General features: G+C 41.4%; 1 protein-coding gene across 1 annotated transcript in view; it reads left to right on the top strand.

Moving 5' to 3' along the window:
- LOC142365627 (junction-mediating and -regulatory protein-like) overlaps positions 1-17,551 on the top strand; it is a 118,367-nt gene extending 100,816 nt beyond the window's left edge. The window contains exons 9-10 of the mRNA XM_075446606.1: positions 796-1,348; positions 10,423-17,551. Of these exons, the coding sequence (XP_075302721.1) occupies positions 796-1,348; positions 10,423-10,730 (861 nt within the window). The 3' untranslated portion in view covers positions 10,731-17,551. The remainder of the gene's footprint in view (positions 1-795; positions 1,349-10,422) is intronic.
- The last annotated feature ends 755 nt before the right edge of the window (positions 17,552-18,306 follow it).

Here is an 18,306-nt window from a genome sequence, read left to right as displayed (position 1 = left end):
GAAGTTTCTTTACTGGAAAGCTGTCTTGCTTAACAGTACACTCTTCATATCCTTATTGTTTGCAAGGCTTTTGAATTGCATAGCTTCTGTAAATTAAAGCAAATTTACTTATTTTAACCAGCACCTGTTAATGAACTGACTGTATGTATGAGCACGTTTATATTGATATGATCTGTATTGCTTTAGGCCTGCCACAGTTGTCTAAAATGTTTTAGACCTGCATTTCAGAAGCAGTTTTTACTTTTGCATAAAAATGGCTATGGATGAAGCTAATTTGAAAAGACAGATATTGAAGGAGCAAATTTAAGAACTAAATTAGAAACACTTTGGAAATTCTCAAAATGTTTGATATTTTCAAGAGATACCTTTGTAAGCAGTATGATTCACATCTAAGGCCAGCATATTAAGTCAGAGAAGACTTTGCTGCAGAGAGTGCCACTGACCAGTTTTAGAAAAGGGAAGCAGGAGGGAATTTTGAATTTTAGTTTTCAGAAAAAACAGTTTCAAATGTACAGTCTGGTTCCTAGTGTAATCCTAACTTTAACCCATGTATATACCTGACTAGACCAATCACATGTAAATTATGGCTTAACCAAGAATAAAAATTAAGGAAATGGATCATTTTTGCATAAAGTTGAGGATATATTTGCTTTGGTTTTATGCCCAGAGCAAAATGAATGAAAATAGTAGATGAATTCTGCTTGTCAGAAAGGTAAACTCTAATGATGAGTACTTAGTATCTAAAATAGTGTGTTGCATGTACTTATCTAATTGTAAATAACTTCTTCACTTTAGCGGTACCCTGGGCAAGTAATACTTAAATCAACCAGACTACGACTGTCTCATGCAAGAAGAAAATGTGCAGCCAGCTCAGTGTCCTGTGTAGATCAGCCTCAATCTTTGACAGCAACCATACAAATCCAAGAGAAATGTGAAGAGGAGGAATTGGAAAATGCAGTTTGGCCTTTGCAAGTACAGGAATCCAGAAGCTTAGAACAACTTCAAGATATCTTGCTACCTCCCAATGGTGTTACCTCTGAACTGCCTCATGTTAGTACTTCTTCACTTGCCAGTAATGAGCTTCAACCAGAGACTGTTACTGTAGTACCGCTTCCACCCCCTTTGCCTCCACCACCTCCACCCCCGCTTCCACCTTTGCCCTCCAAGGAAGATGACACCAAATTCTTAGAGAAAAATGACAGCTTTGTTAAACATCAGAGTCAGGAGAAGGGAGTCCAGCACTCTTCCAGTGTTCCAACAGCACACCTGTTTGACAGCAGTCAGCTAGTCAGTGCCAAAAAGAAGCTTAAGAAGACTGGTGATCTAGAGGGTTTACACAGGAGAAGAGGTACTGTTTTCATTTCTGTGTATTTAATTGTAATGCATTTCAATTCCTCTTTTGAATTGCTATATAGAGAAGTGTATGCTGTGATTTATTTATAATTATTAATGGGAAAGTTGTTAAATCTTTTTCAGTTGTCAAATGTTGGCAACTCAAACAAATGTTAGGACCTGTATGACAGCATGTGATATACTTGTTCAGTGACCTGGGTTTGGCCAGGACAGGGTTAATTTTCACCGGACTCCAGGAAGGGGCACAGCCAGGGGTGAGGACTGACCCCACCTGGCCAAACAGAGACCAGTATTCCATACCATGTGCCATCACACTGGGTTCCGGTGGGGGGGGGCGGCGCGGCGGGACACTCCTGGCAAGTGGACACTCGTGGCTCCCAAGCTCGGGAGTGTGTGGCAGCGGTGCGGTCCGAGAGAGCGGGTCTGTTTTTGTCGTGTTTTCTCCTTATCTGTATCATTGTTGTTCCTGTTGCCTTTGTTTGCTGTTCTGTTAAACTGCCCTTATCCTGACCCACCGGTTTTCTGCCTGTTTTCTTTCCATTCTCCTCTGCACCGCGGCAGGGGGAGGGGCGGCCGCGTGGCGCTTTTGTTGCCGGCTGCAGCCGAAACTAAAACATTAATTTGGCGCCCAACGTGGGGCAGGGATAATGGCAGGGCTCAGCAGCGGGTGTTAAAACAGCTTTCTTAGATTTTGTTAAATTTTGTTATAGGCATTTTTCTGTGTTAGTTAAATAGTCGCCGGTAAAAAATGTTTCTGTCTGTGATCAGATGGCTGTGGTTTTTGAATCCGTACTTGCACTATGTTTTCCCTGTGGTGCTGTTCATTACCTCGGGGAAAAGGATCAGGATGATGATTTTGCTATACTGTATGATGTCGACTTAGGACATGATAACGTCAATGTGCATGAAATTAGGCTTTTATTTGCATGCGGCACTGAGATCATTTCCATACCTCGGATCCTATGTCTTGGAATTTCTTAATAATCGAACCCAGCCTCTGGGGAAAACCAGAGGGGATACCTTCCCCCACTCTTTCGCCCCCCCTCTCTCCTTCAGGCTGGTCCTAAGGGCTTTTGAGAATTTCGAGTACCCGTGGGATGCTCAGGGCAGCACTCTCCTTTTGTTATGCATCCTGAATGGGTTGCAGGTTTTGTTTAGGGTTAAACAAGTCGTTAAGAACATGGTGCAGAGACCTGCCCCGGGGCTGGATAGCTGTGAGTGGCTGGGTGTGTGGGACAGCATGGGCAGGTGTCTAGAGCACTGGGCACCCCCGGTGTGTTTTAAACTCACCCCTGAACAAATACAGAATCCAGACAAACTAGTAAAATATCTGCAAAAAGTGTGCTGCCACCCTGGGAACTCCAGAGAGACACAAATCACAGCAATGTGCTGGGGTCTGGCCCACGCCTACCGAGCTTCCGTGTTCAACACTGTTCAGTGCCTTAAAGGGGAAGGGGGGGGAAACGAAGCAGCAGGAACTGGCACTGACCCCCCAGCCGGCCCTGCAGCCCCTCCAGCCCAGCAGGCAGTCACAGCCCCCCCCCCGACCGGCACCGCCGCTGCCACAGCTGCAGGGTCTGCCTCGGTTTCCCCGGCGGGCACGGCAGCTGCTGCAGCCCCAGCTCCAGCAGCAGGCATCGCAGCTGAGCCCAGTGACCAACCTGTGCCGGTAGCAGTTGCCCCTGTAAAACTAAAGAAAGACGCAAAGAGAGCGCATCGCTCCGGGAGGGATAACGATGAGCCAGGGTCATCGCGGGAGATAGAGATCATCACCCGGTCCCTGTCCCTGGGCGAGCTGCGAGACATGCGGAAAGATTTCAGCCGCCACCCAGGCGAGCACATTGTCACCTGGCTGCTGCGGTGCTGGGATAATGGGGCCAGCAGCTTGGAGTTAGAGGGCAAGGAAGCCAAGCAGCTGGGATCCCTGGCCAGGGATGGGGGCATTGACAAGGCCATTGGGAAGAAGGAACAAGTCCTCAGCCTCTGGAGGAGGCTTCTGTCAGGCGTGAGGGAGAGGTACCCCTTCAGTGAGGATTTTGTATGCTATCCTGGCAAGTGGACCAATATGGAGAGGGGTATTCAGTACTTGAGGGAATTAGCTGTGCGGGAGCTGGGTTACTGTGACACAGACGATGAGCAGGTACCCACAAACTCAGATGAACTCCAGTGCTCACAATACATGTGGAGGAAGTTTGTGCGGAGCGCACCGTCCTCATATGCCAACTCACTGGCAATAGTAGACTGGAAAGGTAAAGAGGCACCAACAGTGGATGAGGTGGCTGTCTGACTCCTGCAATATGAGGAAAGTCTCTCTTCCTCCCTTGTCTCAGCTATGGAGAAACTGGTCAAGCGACTCGAACAGACTATGTCCTACACCCAACCTGTACGGGCCAGTGTCTCAGCTATTAGGGGCAAGCGTTTCTCTGCTCAGGAGAGGGAATACAGAGGCTACACACCCCGGGGCACCCTGTGGTTTTACCTGCGTGACCACGGAGAGGACATGAGGAAGTGGGATGGAAAACCCACCTCAAGCCTAGAGGCACGAGTGCGTGAGTTGCGAGGTAAAACAATCACCAAAGGGGATTCTGTTAGGAAAAATGCCGCTCCAGTTTCCAGCAGTCAGCTCTCCAGACCAGGTAGACAGTTTGATCTTGATTCTGATTCTCTGGAGGGGACCTCCAAGTCATTCTTACAGCAGGTGAGCAGCAAATTCTCTGACCAGGATTAGAGGGGCCCTGCCTCCAGCCAGGTGGAGGAAAGGGACAACCGTGTTTATTGGACGGTGTGGATTCGGTGGCCTGGCACGTCAGATCCACAAGAGTATAAAGCTCTAGTGGACACTGGTGCACAGTGTCCTTTAATGCCATCAGATTTCCAAGGGTCAGAGTCCATTTGCATTTCTGGAGTGACAGGGGGGTCCCAAGAGCTGAGTGTACTGGAGGCTGAAGTGAGCCTCACTGGGCAGGAGTGGCAGAAGCACCCCATTGTAACTGGCCCCGAGGCTCCGTGCATTCTTGGTATAGACTATCTTAGGAGAGGGTATTTCAAGGACCCAAAGGTGTATCGGTGGGCTTTTGGCATAGCTGCTTTGGAGATGGAGGAAATTAAACAGCTGTCCATTTTGCCTGGTCTCTCGGAGGATCCTTCCGTTGTGGGGTTGCTGAAGGTTGAAAAACAGGTACCCATCGCAACCACAGTGGTGCACCAGCGACAGTATCGTACCAACCGAGACTCCCTTATCCCCATTCACCAGCTGATCCGCCAGCTGGAGAGTCAAGGAGTGATCAGCAAAACTCGCTCACCCTTTAATAGTCCCATATGGCCAGTGAGAAAATCTACTGGAGAGTGGAGACTGACAATAGACTACCGTGGCCTGAATGAAGTCACACCACCGCTGAGTGCTGCCGTGCCAGACATGCTAGAACTTCAGTATCAGCTGGAGTCAAAGGCAGCCAAGTGGTATGCGGCAATTGACATCGCTAATGCATTCTTCTCCATCCCTTTGGCAGCAGAGTGCAGGCCACAGTTTGCTTTCACCTGGAGGGGCATCCAGTACGCCTGGAATCGACTGCCCCAGGGGTGGAAACACGGTCCCACCATTTGCCATGGACTAATCCAGACTGCACTGGAAAAGGGTGAAGCTCCAGAACATCTGCAATACATTGATGACACCATTGTATGGGGTGACACAGCGGAGGAAGTTTTTGAGAAAGGGGAGAAAATAGTTCAGATCCTTCTGAAAGCCGGTTTCGCCATGAAGCGAAGTAAAGTCAAGGGACCTGTGCAAGAGATCCAGTTTTTGGGATTAAAATGGCAGGATGGGCGCCGTCAAATCCCAATGGATGTCATCAACAAAACAGCAGCTATGTCTCCACCAACCAGCAAAAAGGAAGCACAGGCCTTCCTGGGTGTTGTGGGTTTTTGGAGGATGCATATCCCAAATTACAGCCAGATTGTAAGTCCTCTGTACCACGTGACCCGGAAGAAGAATGATTTTGAATGGGGCCCTGAGCAACGACAGGCATTTGAACAAATTAAACGGGAGATAGTTCATGCCGTAGCCCTTGGTCCAGTCCGGTCAGGGCAAGATGTTAAAAACGTGCTCTACACCGCAGCCGGGGAGAATGGCCCAACCTGGAGTCTCTGGCAGAAAGCACCAGGGGAGACTCCAGGTCGACCCCTGGGGTTTTGGAGCCGGGGATACAAAGGATCCGAGGCCTGCTATACTCCCACTGAAAAGGAGATTCTGGCAGCATATGAAGGCGTTCGAGCTGCTTCAGAAGTGGTCGGCACTGAAGCACAGCTCCTCCTAGCACCACGATTGCCGGTCCTGGGCTGGATGTTCAAAGAGAGGGTCCCCTCTACGCATCATGCCACCGATGCTACGTGGAGTAAGTGGGTCGCGCTGATCACCCATCATGCCCGAATGGGAAAGCCCAGTCTCCCAGGAATTCTGGAGGTAATCATGCACTGGCCAGAAGGCAAAGATTTTGGAGCATCGCCAGAGGAGGAGGTGACACGTGCTGAAGAGGCCCCACTGTATAACCAGCTGCCAGAAGATAAGAAACAGTATGCCCTGTTCACGGATGGGTCCTGTCGCATTGTGGGGAAGCAGCGGAGGTGGAAGGCTGCTGTATGGAGCACTACACGACAAGTCACAGAAACTGCCGAGGGAGAAGGTGAGTCCAGCCAGTTTGCAGAGGTGAAAGCCATCCAGCTGGCTTTAGACATTGCCAGTCGAGAGAAGTGGCCAGTGCTCTATCTTGACACCAACTCTTGGATGGTGGCCAATGCCTTGTGGGGGTGGCTGCAGCAATGGAAGAAGAACAACTGGCAGCGCAGAGGCAAACCCATCTGGGCTGCCCCATTGTGGCAAGATATTGCTGCCCGTCTGGAGCAGTTGGTTGTAAAAGTCCGTCACGTGGACGCCCACGTCCCTAAGAGTCGGGCCACTGAAGAACATCAAAACAACCACCAGGTGGATCAGGCTGCCAAGATTGAAGTGGCTCAGGTGGATCTGGACTGGCAACATAAGGGTGAACTCTTTATAGCTTGGTGGGCCCATGACACCTCGGGCCACCAAGGAAGAGACGCGACATACAGATGGGCTCGTGACCGAGGGGTGGACTTGACCATGGACACCATCACACAGGTTATCCATGAATGTGAAACATGCGCTGCAATCAAGCAAGCCAAGCGGGTAAAGCCTCAGTGGTATGGAGGACGATGGCTAAAATATAAATATGGGGAGGCTTGGCAGATTGACTACATCACACTGCCACAAACCCGCCAAGGCAAGCGCTATGTGCTCACAATGGTGGAGGCCACCACCGGATGGCTGGAAACCTACCCTGTGCCCCATGCCACCGCCCGGAATACCATCCTGGGCCTGGAAAAACAAGTCCTGTGGAGACATGGCACTCCCGAAAGAATTGAGTCGGACAATGGGACTCATTTTCGCAACAGCCTCATAGACACCTGAGCTAAAGAACACGATATCGAGTGGGTGTATCACATTCCCTACCATGCACCAGCCTCTGGAAAGATCGAGCGGTACAATGGGCTGCTAAAAACCACTTTGAGGGCAATGGGGGGTGGGACTTTCAAAAACTGGGATACTCATTTAGCAAAGGCCACCTGGTTGGTTAACACCAGAGGGTCCACCAACTGGGCTGGTCCTGCCCAGTCAAAACCTCAGCGCCCCGTAGAAGGGGATAAAGTCCCTGTAGTGCACATGCGGAACATGTTAGGGAAGACAGTTTGGGTTAGTCCTGCCTCGGGCAAAGGCAAGCCCGTCCGCGGGATTGCTTTTGCTCAAGGACCTGGGTGTACCTGGTGGGTAATGCGGAAGGATGGGGAAGTCTGATGTGTACCTCATGGGGATTTGATTTTGGGGGAGAATAGTCCATAAATAAATTGTGTAAAGTTAATTGTTAGATAACCCTGTCACTATCTGTTATCACTGTTATGACTGTTATATTTAATACCAGTAGTAGCATAGTAAGAATCGTCCAGATTAAAGAAGGATGGACTTTTTTTGATGAACCCTAGCAGAGCACAGCGATGATGGGACTGGACCTGGTTTTCAACAACTGGCACCCAGCAACTTCATCAAGACCAACATCTCCTGCAGACTGTGGGCACGGGCCGCACCAGATACATCAGCCGTGAGCTCCGGATGCAGCAAGTGACCGCCCATCACCACACATCACCTCTCCTGCCACAGAAGACCATTACGACAGATGGAGCCCGAAGTCATGGATTAAATGAACTCAACGGACACTTTAGAGTGATGATCCATAGACTAAGGGAATGATATCTGGAGACAGGAGAAGTGGTGGTGATCAACTGGACAATGGGGGACCTGGGCATGACGTAGATGGTATGGAATAAGGGGTGGATAATGTCCTGGGTTTGGCCAGGACAGGGTTAATTTTCACCGGACTCCAGGAAGGGGCACAGCTGGGGGGTGGGGGCTGACCCCACCTGGCCAAACAGAACCTGGTATTCCATACCATGTGCCATCACGCTGGGTTCCGGTGGGGGGGGCGGCACGGCGGGAACTCACTCGTGGCTCAGGACCGTGCAGCAGCGATGCGGTCCGAGAGAGCGGGTCTGTTTTTGTCGTGTTTTCTCCTTATTTGTATCGTTGTTGTTCCTGTTTCCCTCTGTTTGCTGTTCTGTTAAACTGCCCTTATCCCGACCCACCGGTTTTCTGTCTGTTTTCGTTCCATTCTCCTCCGCACCATGGCGCGGGGAGGGGTGGCCGCGTGGCGCTTTTGTTGCCGGCTGCAGCCGAAACTAAAACATTCAGTTAGAAAACACTTGTGAAGCTGATCCTATGATATACCGTGTTAGACTAGCTGGAAAATGGAGTTAAATGTTACCTAAAAGATTCTTTTTTCCTATCTATCTCGTTTGCAGCTGGCACTGCAAATATTGTATGCTTCACCTGAGGGTGCAGTGCTTTTTAATAACAGAATTTTACATAATTTATGACCTAGTAAAATGAATGCTTCTCTTGGGACATAGGAAACCTTGAGACTGCTTTCTTCAAGGTTTCTTCAAGTTTTCATACAAAAATGCACAAACTCTCAAGTCCCCTTGAGAGCCAAGTAAGAATATATACATTTAACTACAACTGAGAATTAAATCTATAGTCATTCAGCAAAGCATGTTAATAAATAGTTAAAAAATCAAAAACTTATTTGGAAACTGAGATTAGTGAATAGAGCACAGGGCTGAGTTGGGAGATGTTACAACTTCACTGTGATTCTGTGCTACTTATTTTTAACTGTTTATCCTTTTTCCCATATATAAAATGGGGAGAATGGCACCCACATTTGAACAAAATAATCTTGATGTTTCGATGAAACATGCTGTATTAGAGCAAGCTTTTCTTTGAAAATCAGAGATGGGATTTTCAAAAGCACTCAGCTAAACTGTTTTACTGGAAATCACTGAGAAAAAGTACCTCAGGTGGGCCTTGGTTCACACTACTGTAATATGGTTGTAATAACCTTTTACTAGAAGTTTTATCTGGCTCTGTCAGTTACAACTACAGAAAACATCCCTCAATTGGCATTTTCCCTCATCCAGATAAAATCAAAATTAGAACTGCTTTTGTCTGTCAGGCAGAAACAAGGAGTGTTTCTTCTAGAATTGTCCTTAAATGACTGAAAAACCTTGAAGCAACTGAATAGTTATAGAATTTTTAAGCTCTTACGAGTCTTGCAAGTCACAGTTACAGTGTCTTAAGTTCATTATCAAATTTGATGCTGCTGTGCTCCATGTTTGTTTTTCTGTAGTCCTATTGTTTATTTTTTCTGATACCCAATTTATTTTTCAATTTTATATAAAACATGTGTGTGAAATTTTATACATCATAAAATGACAAATATAAAATCAAATTAAATCCTCCCTCTTAAGAGTGTCATTAATATCTGCAGCAGCACTCTACCTGCTGCTCTGTATTCCTTGAGATGTTCCAAGTCTCTAAGTGGCTTCAGAAATTTGTGTCTGACAGATGAGTATTTTACAATCCTTCCTCCCTCCTTCAAATGTGCAGTCCTGTTTTCTTCTTTTATTTCTCTCTTTTCTTTGTGTCTGTTTCAATGGTCAGGGCCATTAGTTTGATGGAGAAAATCCACTCAAATGCAAAACAGCTTTTAAAAATATACAAAAATATACAAACATACAAAAAAACTGGAGATGGATATTCATCTGGTGATTGATGTGCTGCATGTTGTGTGTGCTAGTATGTGGGAGCTATTTTGGACTGTTGTGCTTTATTATATTGCATTCTATGACACAGAGATCTTACCTACTTGTAGCTTGCCAAAGCCTGATTTTTATTTCTGCAGAGAACTAGTTTCAAATTGGTGATAAAGGAAGGATTTGTGATAAAGTATTAACTCCTACTTCTCTGTTTTCATTAATTATAAAGGAAGGGAATTTATATAGGCATGCTGTGACTAGGTGCTGATACATACAGGAATCCAGAGGAGCAGGAAAATGCATGTTGTTGCAGTTGACTGTACTGCTGCTTCCCTCACTGGCATGTAGTAATACTCATACAGGAGGTAAAATCAGCCACAAAATGCAAGTGCTGAGAATGTAGGCTCTCCTCTGTGCTTACATTTCTGTGACTGCACAATACAATACTTAAGATGCATACTCGTTACCTGAGTTTCAAAGTCAAGAAATATAATGTAATACACACTTTCTTTATGTTGGATTCATTGCAGCTGTCTTGATTTTCTTAAGTGCAAACAAGAAAGACTTGTTCAAAAAGTTCTGCTACCTGCCTGATAGGAGGTTACTTGGTTTCGGAAATTATAATTGTATAATCCAGTTTTAACCTGGTAATAGGGAAGATAAACTTAGAGTCTAAAACAATAATAGAGCTATAGAATGATAAAATTGAAAATACTACAGTCTCCTTTATGCTTATGGTGTGGGACTATCACATTAATTGCATGTGGCTACTTTTTGGTCTGTAGGAAATACAAAAGATGACTGAATAAATTTAGTAAAAATAATACTGAAGGTCTTTTGATTTTCCTGCAGTGAGTTCCCCAATGGATGAAGTGCTGGCTTCCTTGAAGCGTGGCAGCTTTCACTTAAGAAAAGTTGAGCAGAGAAGTCTCCCTCCTTTTCCTGACGAAGATGATAGCAGTAACATCTTGGCACAGATCAGGAAAGGGGTGAAACTGAAGAAAGTGCAGAAAGATGTTTTAAGAGAATCCTTTACAATTCTGCCTGATACTGACCCTCTGACTAGGAGCATCCATGAAGCATTGCGACGAATTAAGGAAGCATCACCTGAATCAGAGGATGAAGAAGAGAGTTTGCCTTGCACAGACTGGGAAAATTAACCTGTAATTAACCTACATTTAAAAAAATACCCATTTCTTCAACACATTTTGTATAGCAATAGCTGCTAAACCTCAGGTTATGCATTCTAGGAGACTTAGTATGAATGTGACTAAACTGTCTGATGTCCAGTGTGGTAAAACGTGCACATATGAATTTAGTATCACTGACTTTTCAAAGGAATTTAAAGTTTTTTTAGGCAATATCTTAGCCTCTTATTGTTTGAATACTTTTGCTGAATAGTGACAGGGCTGCTCTTATAAAAAGCTCTATTTTATTTAGTAAATTTGAAGGGACTGTTTGCAGCTTACCAAAACACTTTAAAAAGCTTTTAAGCAACAAAGCAGCACAATCTCTCTTGGACACACCCTGTACTTATTTTCTAATTACTTTTGAACATATAGACTGGTTACCCAGTAGTTATTACACAAGAATAAAACCTAATAAAAGTCTGTTTTAGAAATTGCAGAATAGTATTCTTCATTATAAGGTTATCAGTTTAATACCATGCTTTATTAAAAAGATTGGTCTACTGATTTTTAACTAGGCTCTGCACATCCAAAAAAAGTTGCATAGAAATTTTAGGTTGAAAACAGCTATACAAAACTATATTGGCACATATGTTACAAACTATGCTTAATACATATACATCCTTATGAGCTAAATGTAATGCAACTATTTGCCTTAGGAATGAAGGCTAAATCTGATATAATGATATATGTTTATCAAGTGTCAAAAAGTGTCTTAACGTATGCGCAGCAGTAGTATTATAATTCACATTGAAGTGATTTCCTTAATTGTTGAAGTTTCAAGACAAACTAATAGTAACTAATTCCTGAAGGAGATCTAGTTGTCTCTTGTATTACCTGCTTTATGAGTTAACTTGTACATAAAGTTATGACTTTTTTTATAAGAGCAGTTCCTTCCTTACGGACACTCTAACCCATGTACAAACATGTTGAGGCATTCTGCATATCTGAAGTACAGCTGAACAAGCTGTGTAAAGATGCAGTAGCTTCTGTATGAAAAAAAACAGAAAATTATTGGTTATCAAAAGTATCCCAAGCCTATTTCTGTGTATGTACATAATGGTACACATAAATCACTATAGTGCATTTAGAGTACTGTAAGTAATGCGAAGCCTGGATTCCTGGGAGTGATGGACAATGTAACTGGGTGAAGAAGTGAGCTTTTACTCTCCATTATTTTCTAATCCAGTATTTCGTGACTCTTCAAGATCTAATCTGTGTTCATTGCCAATAATACCAAAAGGCAAAAAAAGACTTGGTGATAATCTGTGTGTCCTGGCTCCACAGTTAAAGCGCCATTACTCTGGGAGCAAAGAGAATCAAGGCTTTTAAAGACACTACTCAGTATTGCATGTTGGAATTGCTGAATATGTTGATCAGAGAGTATTGGTACAGCCATTCATCTTATCAGATGTTCCTTCCCTCCTCCCCAAACAGGTGATTCACAGACACTGAAGTGAGAAAAGAAACCCCAATTGAAAATTACTTTTCCTCTTCATTTCTGAAAATTCAGAGCCAGCAGTTTTGACCATCAATTGCACGTGAGGCTTTCTTTGGCAAAGAAATAGGCTTACTTTGGCAAATGATTTAGTATGTGGAAAAAATGGCCCGAAATGTTAATTTTCCGGACACTTCTTTCTTTAATTTGTTCAAAAAATTCTGTTTTGGGCAGAAAGCTAAGCTGTTCAGATGTGCATTTTATAAAATCAAGAATGCCCGATTCTTAAGCACTTTTTATATTTGTGTTAGTAATGTGTGGCCAGTTAAGTGAGGAGGGCATTTTGAGTTGTGAGAATACTTGCTGTTAGAGTAACTTTGGGATTTGGCTGATACATCAAACCAGCTACAAAACCTTCCTTTCACTACACTGAATATATCATCTGCTTGAAAAAACAATTAAATAGCTCCTTGCATAGAAGCTTGCTATGTAGCAGTGTGATGTTCCAAAATGAGCAGAATTCCTAGTTGCACTACAGTAGCTGAAATTCAGTAATGGACAGCTAATATTTTTTTCTTCTTTGTTTGAAGAAGTGTCTGTCAGTATGAAAAATAACAAGTAACTATAGCGTAATGAGAAATAAGAGTTGAATTCAGTACATGTTCAAGAATGTGTTTGTTTCCAGCATGGTACATTTATCAAGACATACTGCAGCACCTTTTTAGAAGGTTATTTATAGTCTTATAACTTTTTAAAGTAGACATTTTCATGCTTTTTTAAAATAATATTTAGCTATGCTGAACCAAGTTCATCATACTTTATCATTTGTTATAAGAAGCAATATTTTGTAATTTCATACCTAAAATTATTTTTCTCTTTTGGTTTAAAATGGCTTTTGGTTACTGTAAACAGCCTTCTTTAAAAAAGATCAAAACACACATGCTGATACTTCAGTTGTGAAAATCATGCTTCTCTTGCTGTTTTTTATTATTGACTTTAATGGCTGCAAAAATATTTGTATTTCATGCCCATAAGCCTATTGGCTGAAAAAAAATTTCCATTTTGATCCTGACTTTTTTTTTTTTTTTTAAAGGAGTGTTACAACTTCCCCTGCAGTGAATACTTAGAAGTAATCCTAAACTTCATGACTAATGGCTGCAGGCAGCTACTCTTATGATATCACAGTACTAAGAGTTATGTCAGTACAGAAATACAAATAGCCTTGTATCATCTAGAAACTCCGTGTGATATTACAGTAAATTCAGTCAGCCTATTCTAAGAAAACTGAATTTTCACTAGCATTTTGTTTTTACTAGCATGACATACACTGTGTTTGAGAAATACACAATCCCTGTCCTTTGTGTAGCATGTTCCATTCACTATTCCTCATGAAAGACAAACTACTATGTGGGGGTTTTTTTTAAGTGGAGTTATGCATTGCTGCTGTCATGTAAAAGATCACGTACTGTGTTAACTTTTATAACATGAGATTTCACGTCTTGCCATTTACTTTTATAAATAGGAACAAGAGAACTTACCTTAGCAGTAGGCAATGTAACCTAAAGAAACCTCAGCTGTTGGACCCTTCAGCTGTTTTGCTGTGGCTGTCCTGAAACTGAACCTCTCAAACATCTCAAAAGGATATCACTTTACCCTTGCTATCAACAGGCATTTATAAAGTTAGTGAATATTCATTTTCAAAGCAACTGTGAGCAACATTTTTGCAGAGTTGTATCGATTTTGCTGTGTGTGTTAGTTGTCAGGTCTGTATTCTTCTGTCCTGAGATTAGCTCTATGAAACACTTGATACTGGCTTTCCAAGGATCTAAAACTACATAATGATGTTTGTTGTTTTTTTTTCTTAAACTGCTTCTCTGAACCCCGAGTTAAATAGTGTAGTTATAAGCTGTCTAATTGGGTGTTCATGCAGCAATAACATCAATTTCAAAGTTTATCATAATCATTTTACTCTGAGGGTGACAGAGCACTGGAACAGGCTGCCAAAAGAGGTTGTGGATTCTCCTTCTCTGGAGATATTCAAAACCCGCCTGGACAAGGTCCTGTGCAACCTGCTGTAGGTGACCTTGCTTTGGCAGGGGGGTTGGACCAGATGATTCACAGAGGTCCCTTCCAACCCCTGTGATTCTGTGATTTGACATTGCCTGTACTGTAAGCTGTGGTGTATTTTTGCTCTACAGTTGTCTGTACTTCCAGTCACACCACACTTTAAAACCGAGTTAATCAAATAAATTTTTGACTGTAGCACAAAGCAAAACTATGATGTAGAATGGTAATTCAGATTATACAGTTAATCTGAAATTTAGTGCTAAATTAATAGTAGTGATTGAGCAACTTTTATGTCCATTTTTTCCTTTTTTCCAGACTGCATTTTTATTCCTTACAGTATACATATGGGACACTAGCAAAATTCCAAGCCAAGGAAAAACAGTGTAATTTTAAAATATAGGTGTCATTGTCCTCTTGCACAATGTTTGGGTCTGAAGTTTACCACTGTGTTGTGATTTATCTAAATAATTCCACGTTGTACTGTACTACAGAGTTTTCAGATGTTTGCCACATGAACTGTCAACTTTGCCTTGAAAATATGTGCATGACTGAGAAAAATTACTGTCCTTAATCTGTTTTATATTTAGGTGACATCTTAGATTCCTGTAATAGTTTAGTTTATAGAAATGGAGTTCTCATAGGAACATGTATTTTATGCGCACACAAAAAGAAGTTATGCTGAGCATAGCAGTTTATATTAGTTCAAAACTGCCATCTTCAATGTGAAAAGTAAATGTTTTTTCTCCACATACCACTAAAAAAATATATCCTATATTTTAATCTTCCATGAGTTACTAGATGTCACAATTTCACATAATTCTCCACTTTTCTATGAAAATTGTGCATATGTAATGTACAGGCTAATGCAGAAAACTTCCCATCCTCTGTAATGTGAAATTTTGGAGTGGGATGGCTGGAGCACCAAATGGGGAAAGTTTAAGTATATTCACAAGAAACTTAGGGAAATTATGACAATCCTGCATTGAGATCTATAGCTGAGAAACCCTCTAACAATTGTGTTGGCCCTTTAGAAATCTTAGCAAGCATCACTACAGAAAAAAAACACTTAAACATATGCAAGGAAATACCCTCCATGAAAAAGACCTTTCTACTTCTTATTGGTATTTTTCATTTGTGGCTGGAATTCATTGCGGTGGCTGTGTTGTTCTGTTTCTAGTCACTTATCTTAAGCAGTTCATCAGTTTTTTCAGGCTTTTTTTCCGTCTTTAGAAACGTGCTTTCTTTCTTCAAATTAAAGCTGTTTTAGTATAGTGTAACTAATCCAGTGAGGTAAAAGAGTTGGAATGCATAATGTTTGCTGATGATTATCTGAGGACTGAAAAATATTTCCAAGTGGGATCAAGAAACAAAATACTGAATTTCTACTAAAATAACAAAAATGTAAGGTAAACAGCAATGGAATGGAATTTGCATCAACTTAAATTTCATTCTTTCATTCACAGAGGTTCCAAATCCTTTAAAAATGACCAATAGTCTAGTCTTATTTTATTCACTTTCTTACTATGTTTTCATGTGTTAGTTAAGTCTAGGGTAGATGAAAGCTTTTTTTTATTTTTCTTAAACATCACTTTTAAGGTTTTTATTTTTTTTTAATCTGACAGTGCATCCTACACCAGTCACCTCCAAAATAAATTAGTGTTGTGTTCTTTTGTTGCTGCATCAGGGACAGAATCCAACATACTTCACTACATTATTTGTGAAGAATCATTTTGAGTATAAGCACTATATTCTGTAATGTCTAATATTAAAGTAATGACAGGTGCATTATTGAAGATGAAACTTATTGAGAAGAGAAAGCAGAAAATATTGGTTAATGTTACGTTTATTCTGTTTGTTGCACTGAATTTCAAGAGTACAATTTGTAAATCAAGTTTGCTCATATGTGTAATCAGATTTTATTTTCATTGTAATGCTTATGTAATTAACTTACCTGTATATATTTCTGGTAATGATTCCATAAGCATGGACAATATGATATGTTTAGCACTACAGAGTTAATGTAACAAGTTAACAAGCGAAGCTGTTTGCAAAGAAAAGGAATAAACAGAAGCACCTTACTGGGAGAGCGTGTTGCATAAATTCAATGCTACCAGAACTGACAGACAGTAGGTCATCGTAAACTTGACTGCAAATTGCTCTTTGGTGTAGTAAGCACGTTGACATACTGCTATCAGTGCTGTAAAGAGTACAGCAATGTCTGGTTTTAACTGATTAACATACTGTAATTTAAATTTTTCCTACAAAATAATTTTATATTTAATTGCTGCCTAATTAGAATTTTTAGGAGGGTTGAGGGTGGGTGGTCATGTCAGTATATTTTGGGGAAGGGTTGTTGTATATATGTTTCTTTGCACTTCCCGTTCAATTTGATTATTAATCCAAAACTCCCAGCTCTGACTGTGGTGAATCTGCAACCTGACATTTATGTATTTTTATTGTGATTCAGGTCTTCTATATTCTGTGGCCCAGAGCTTCAGAATTTAACAGAAAAGGTTGTCTCTCAATTTTCAAATGTGAATGCTCTGATGTACCTCTAATATGGAAAATGACCAAGCACTGAATTTTGCTCTGCTGAGTTTCTAATATTGACGTAGAGTATTATTTGAAGCTGATATCTAAGGCTATTAATCAGTAGTGTGTCCATTTGGAAAGAGTAAGAAGGATGATGGCCGTTTTGGTGAGTATAGTCCAAACTCTGCAGAGATTTTTTTCCAGAAACTGGCAGCTATTCAGTAATTAGTTTGCCATAGACTGGCTTGATTTCTCAGATTCTTTTAGGAACATTTTTTTTGATTTCTGAACTGGGAAATATGTGTTGGGGATTAGGGACACTCACTTAACATCTCCCAGCTGCATTACTGTGGTTGCTGTATGTTTTGGATTTCATCTTACATATATACAAATACAGCATGATAAGATGAAAGCTCAAGAAATACATATGGCTGCAGATTGTCTTGCATGAATGAAGCCAGTAAAGGTTAATGAAACTAACTTCTTTTTTAAGCCTGTTGAATAAATGAGAAATAATCAAAAGAAAACCAATTTCCTATTCACTAGCTTTGTACAATATCGTTGGTAGACTTAAACACTAGCGCATTGTGCTTGGCTTTAAGAAAGACCTTTAACTCCAATGTATTCAAAAGAACATATTAAATGCATATTTAATTGTAAACAAGTCTGCAAATTTACTATACCTAAAAATGCTCAATGTTATAAAGTATTAAGCAACAAGTATGTTTAAAAAAGTAAAAATACTGAGTAAAAATTTCTAGCAATACCTAAAATCTAAAAAACAGTTTTAACTGTCTGCCTTTTGCTCTTTTTTCTTTAGTGCAGCTTTTCTGAGATGCAAGTTTATTGCTGTGTATTTCATGTTTTTTAATATCATGATTCAGAAGTTTAAACCTGTGCACAAAGTACAGAACTCACCTTCTTGTACATGTGAAGTAGCATCATACAGTTTTGGTGCTTTAAAATTATTCTTTTTTATTATTATTATTAAAGGATATTTATTTGACCAATGTCTCATTTTAACTTTAAATATATACCAATGTTAAAAACAATATTTTTAGTACAGTTTGGTTCACACAAAAAAAAAATCATATACTGTTCATTTAGTTTTCCATTGTTATTCTTTTAACTCCTCAAGCTGCCTGTCATTGCTTAATGGCAGATGGTTGTGTCTAAACTACGTTGCAGCAGGGAACAACTATATTTAGGCAATATCTTTGTAAACCAAGTCACAAATGATTTAGGTATTATAGAAGAATCTTGCTCTCAAATAATGCAGGATAGGTGAGTTTAAATACAAATCAAACCCACTTTCCACCTCTTAATCAAAAGACAAAAACACTCTTCGTAGAGTAGAAATTTAAACCCAGAAATATCAAGAGCTTAGCTCCCTTATTACACTCTCCTAACCTTTTAGAGCTAGCTAGTGGCAATACCATTACATGGAAAGAAGCAGCCTCCACCTGCAATCTCTTAAAAAGACAAGTAATGATAATGGAAAAGCTCAAATGA

Source organism: Opisthocomus hoazin, chromosome W (assembly GCF_030867145.1).
Source record: "Opisthocomus hoazin isolate bOpiHoa1 chromosome W, bOpiHoa1.hap1, whole genome shotgun sequence".
Lineage (NCBI taxonomy): Eukaryota > Metazoa > Chordata > Aves > Opisthocomiformes > Opisthocomidae > Opisthocomus > Opisthocomus hoazin.
Note: the sequence above shows the minus strand (reverse complement) of the source record. Positions and strands in the feature narration are given on the sequence as shown.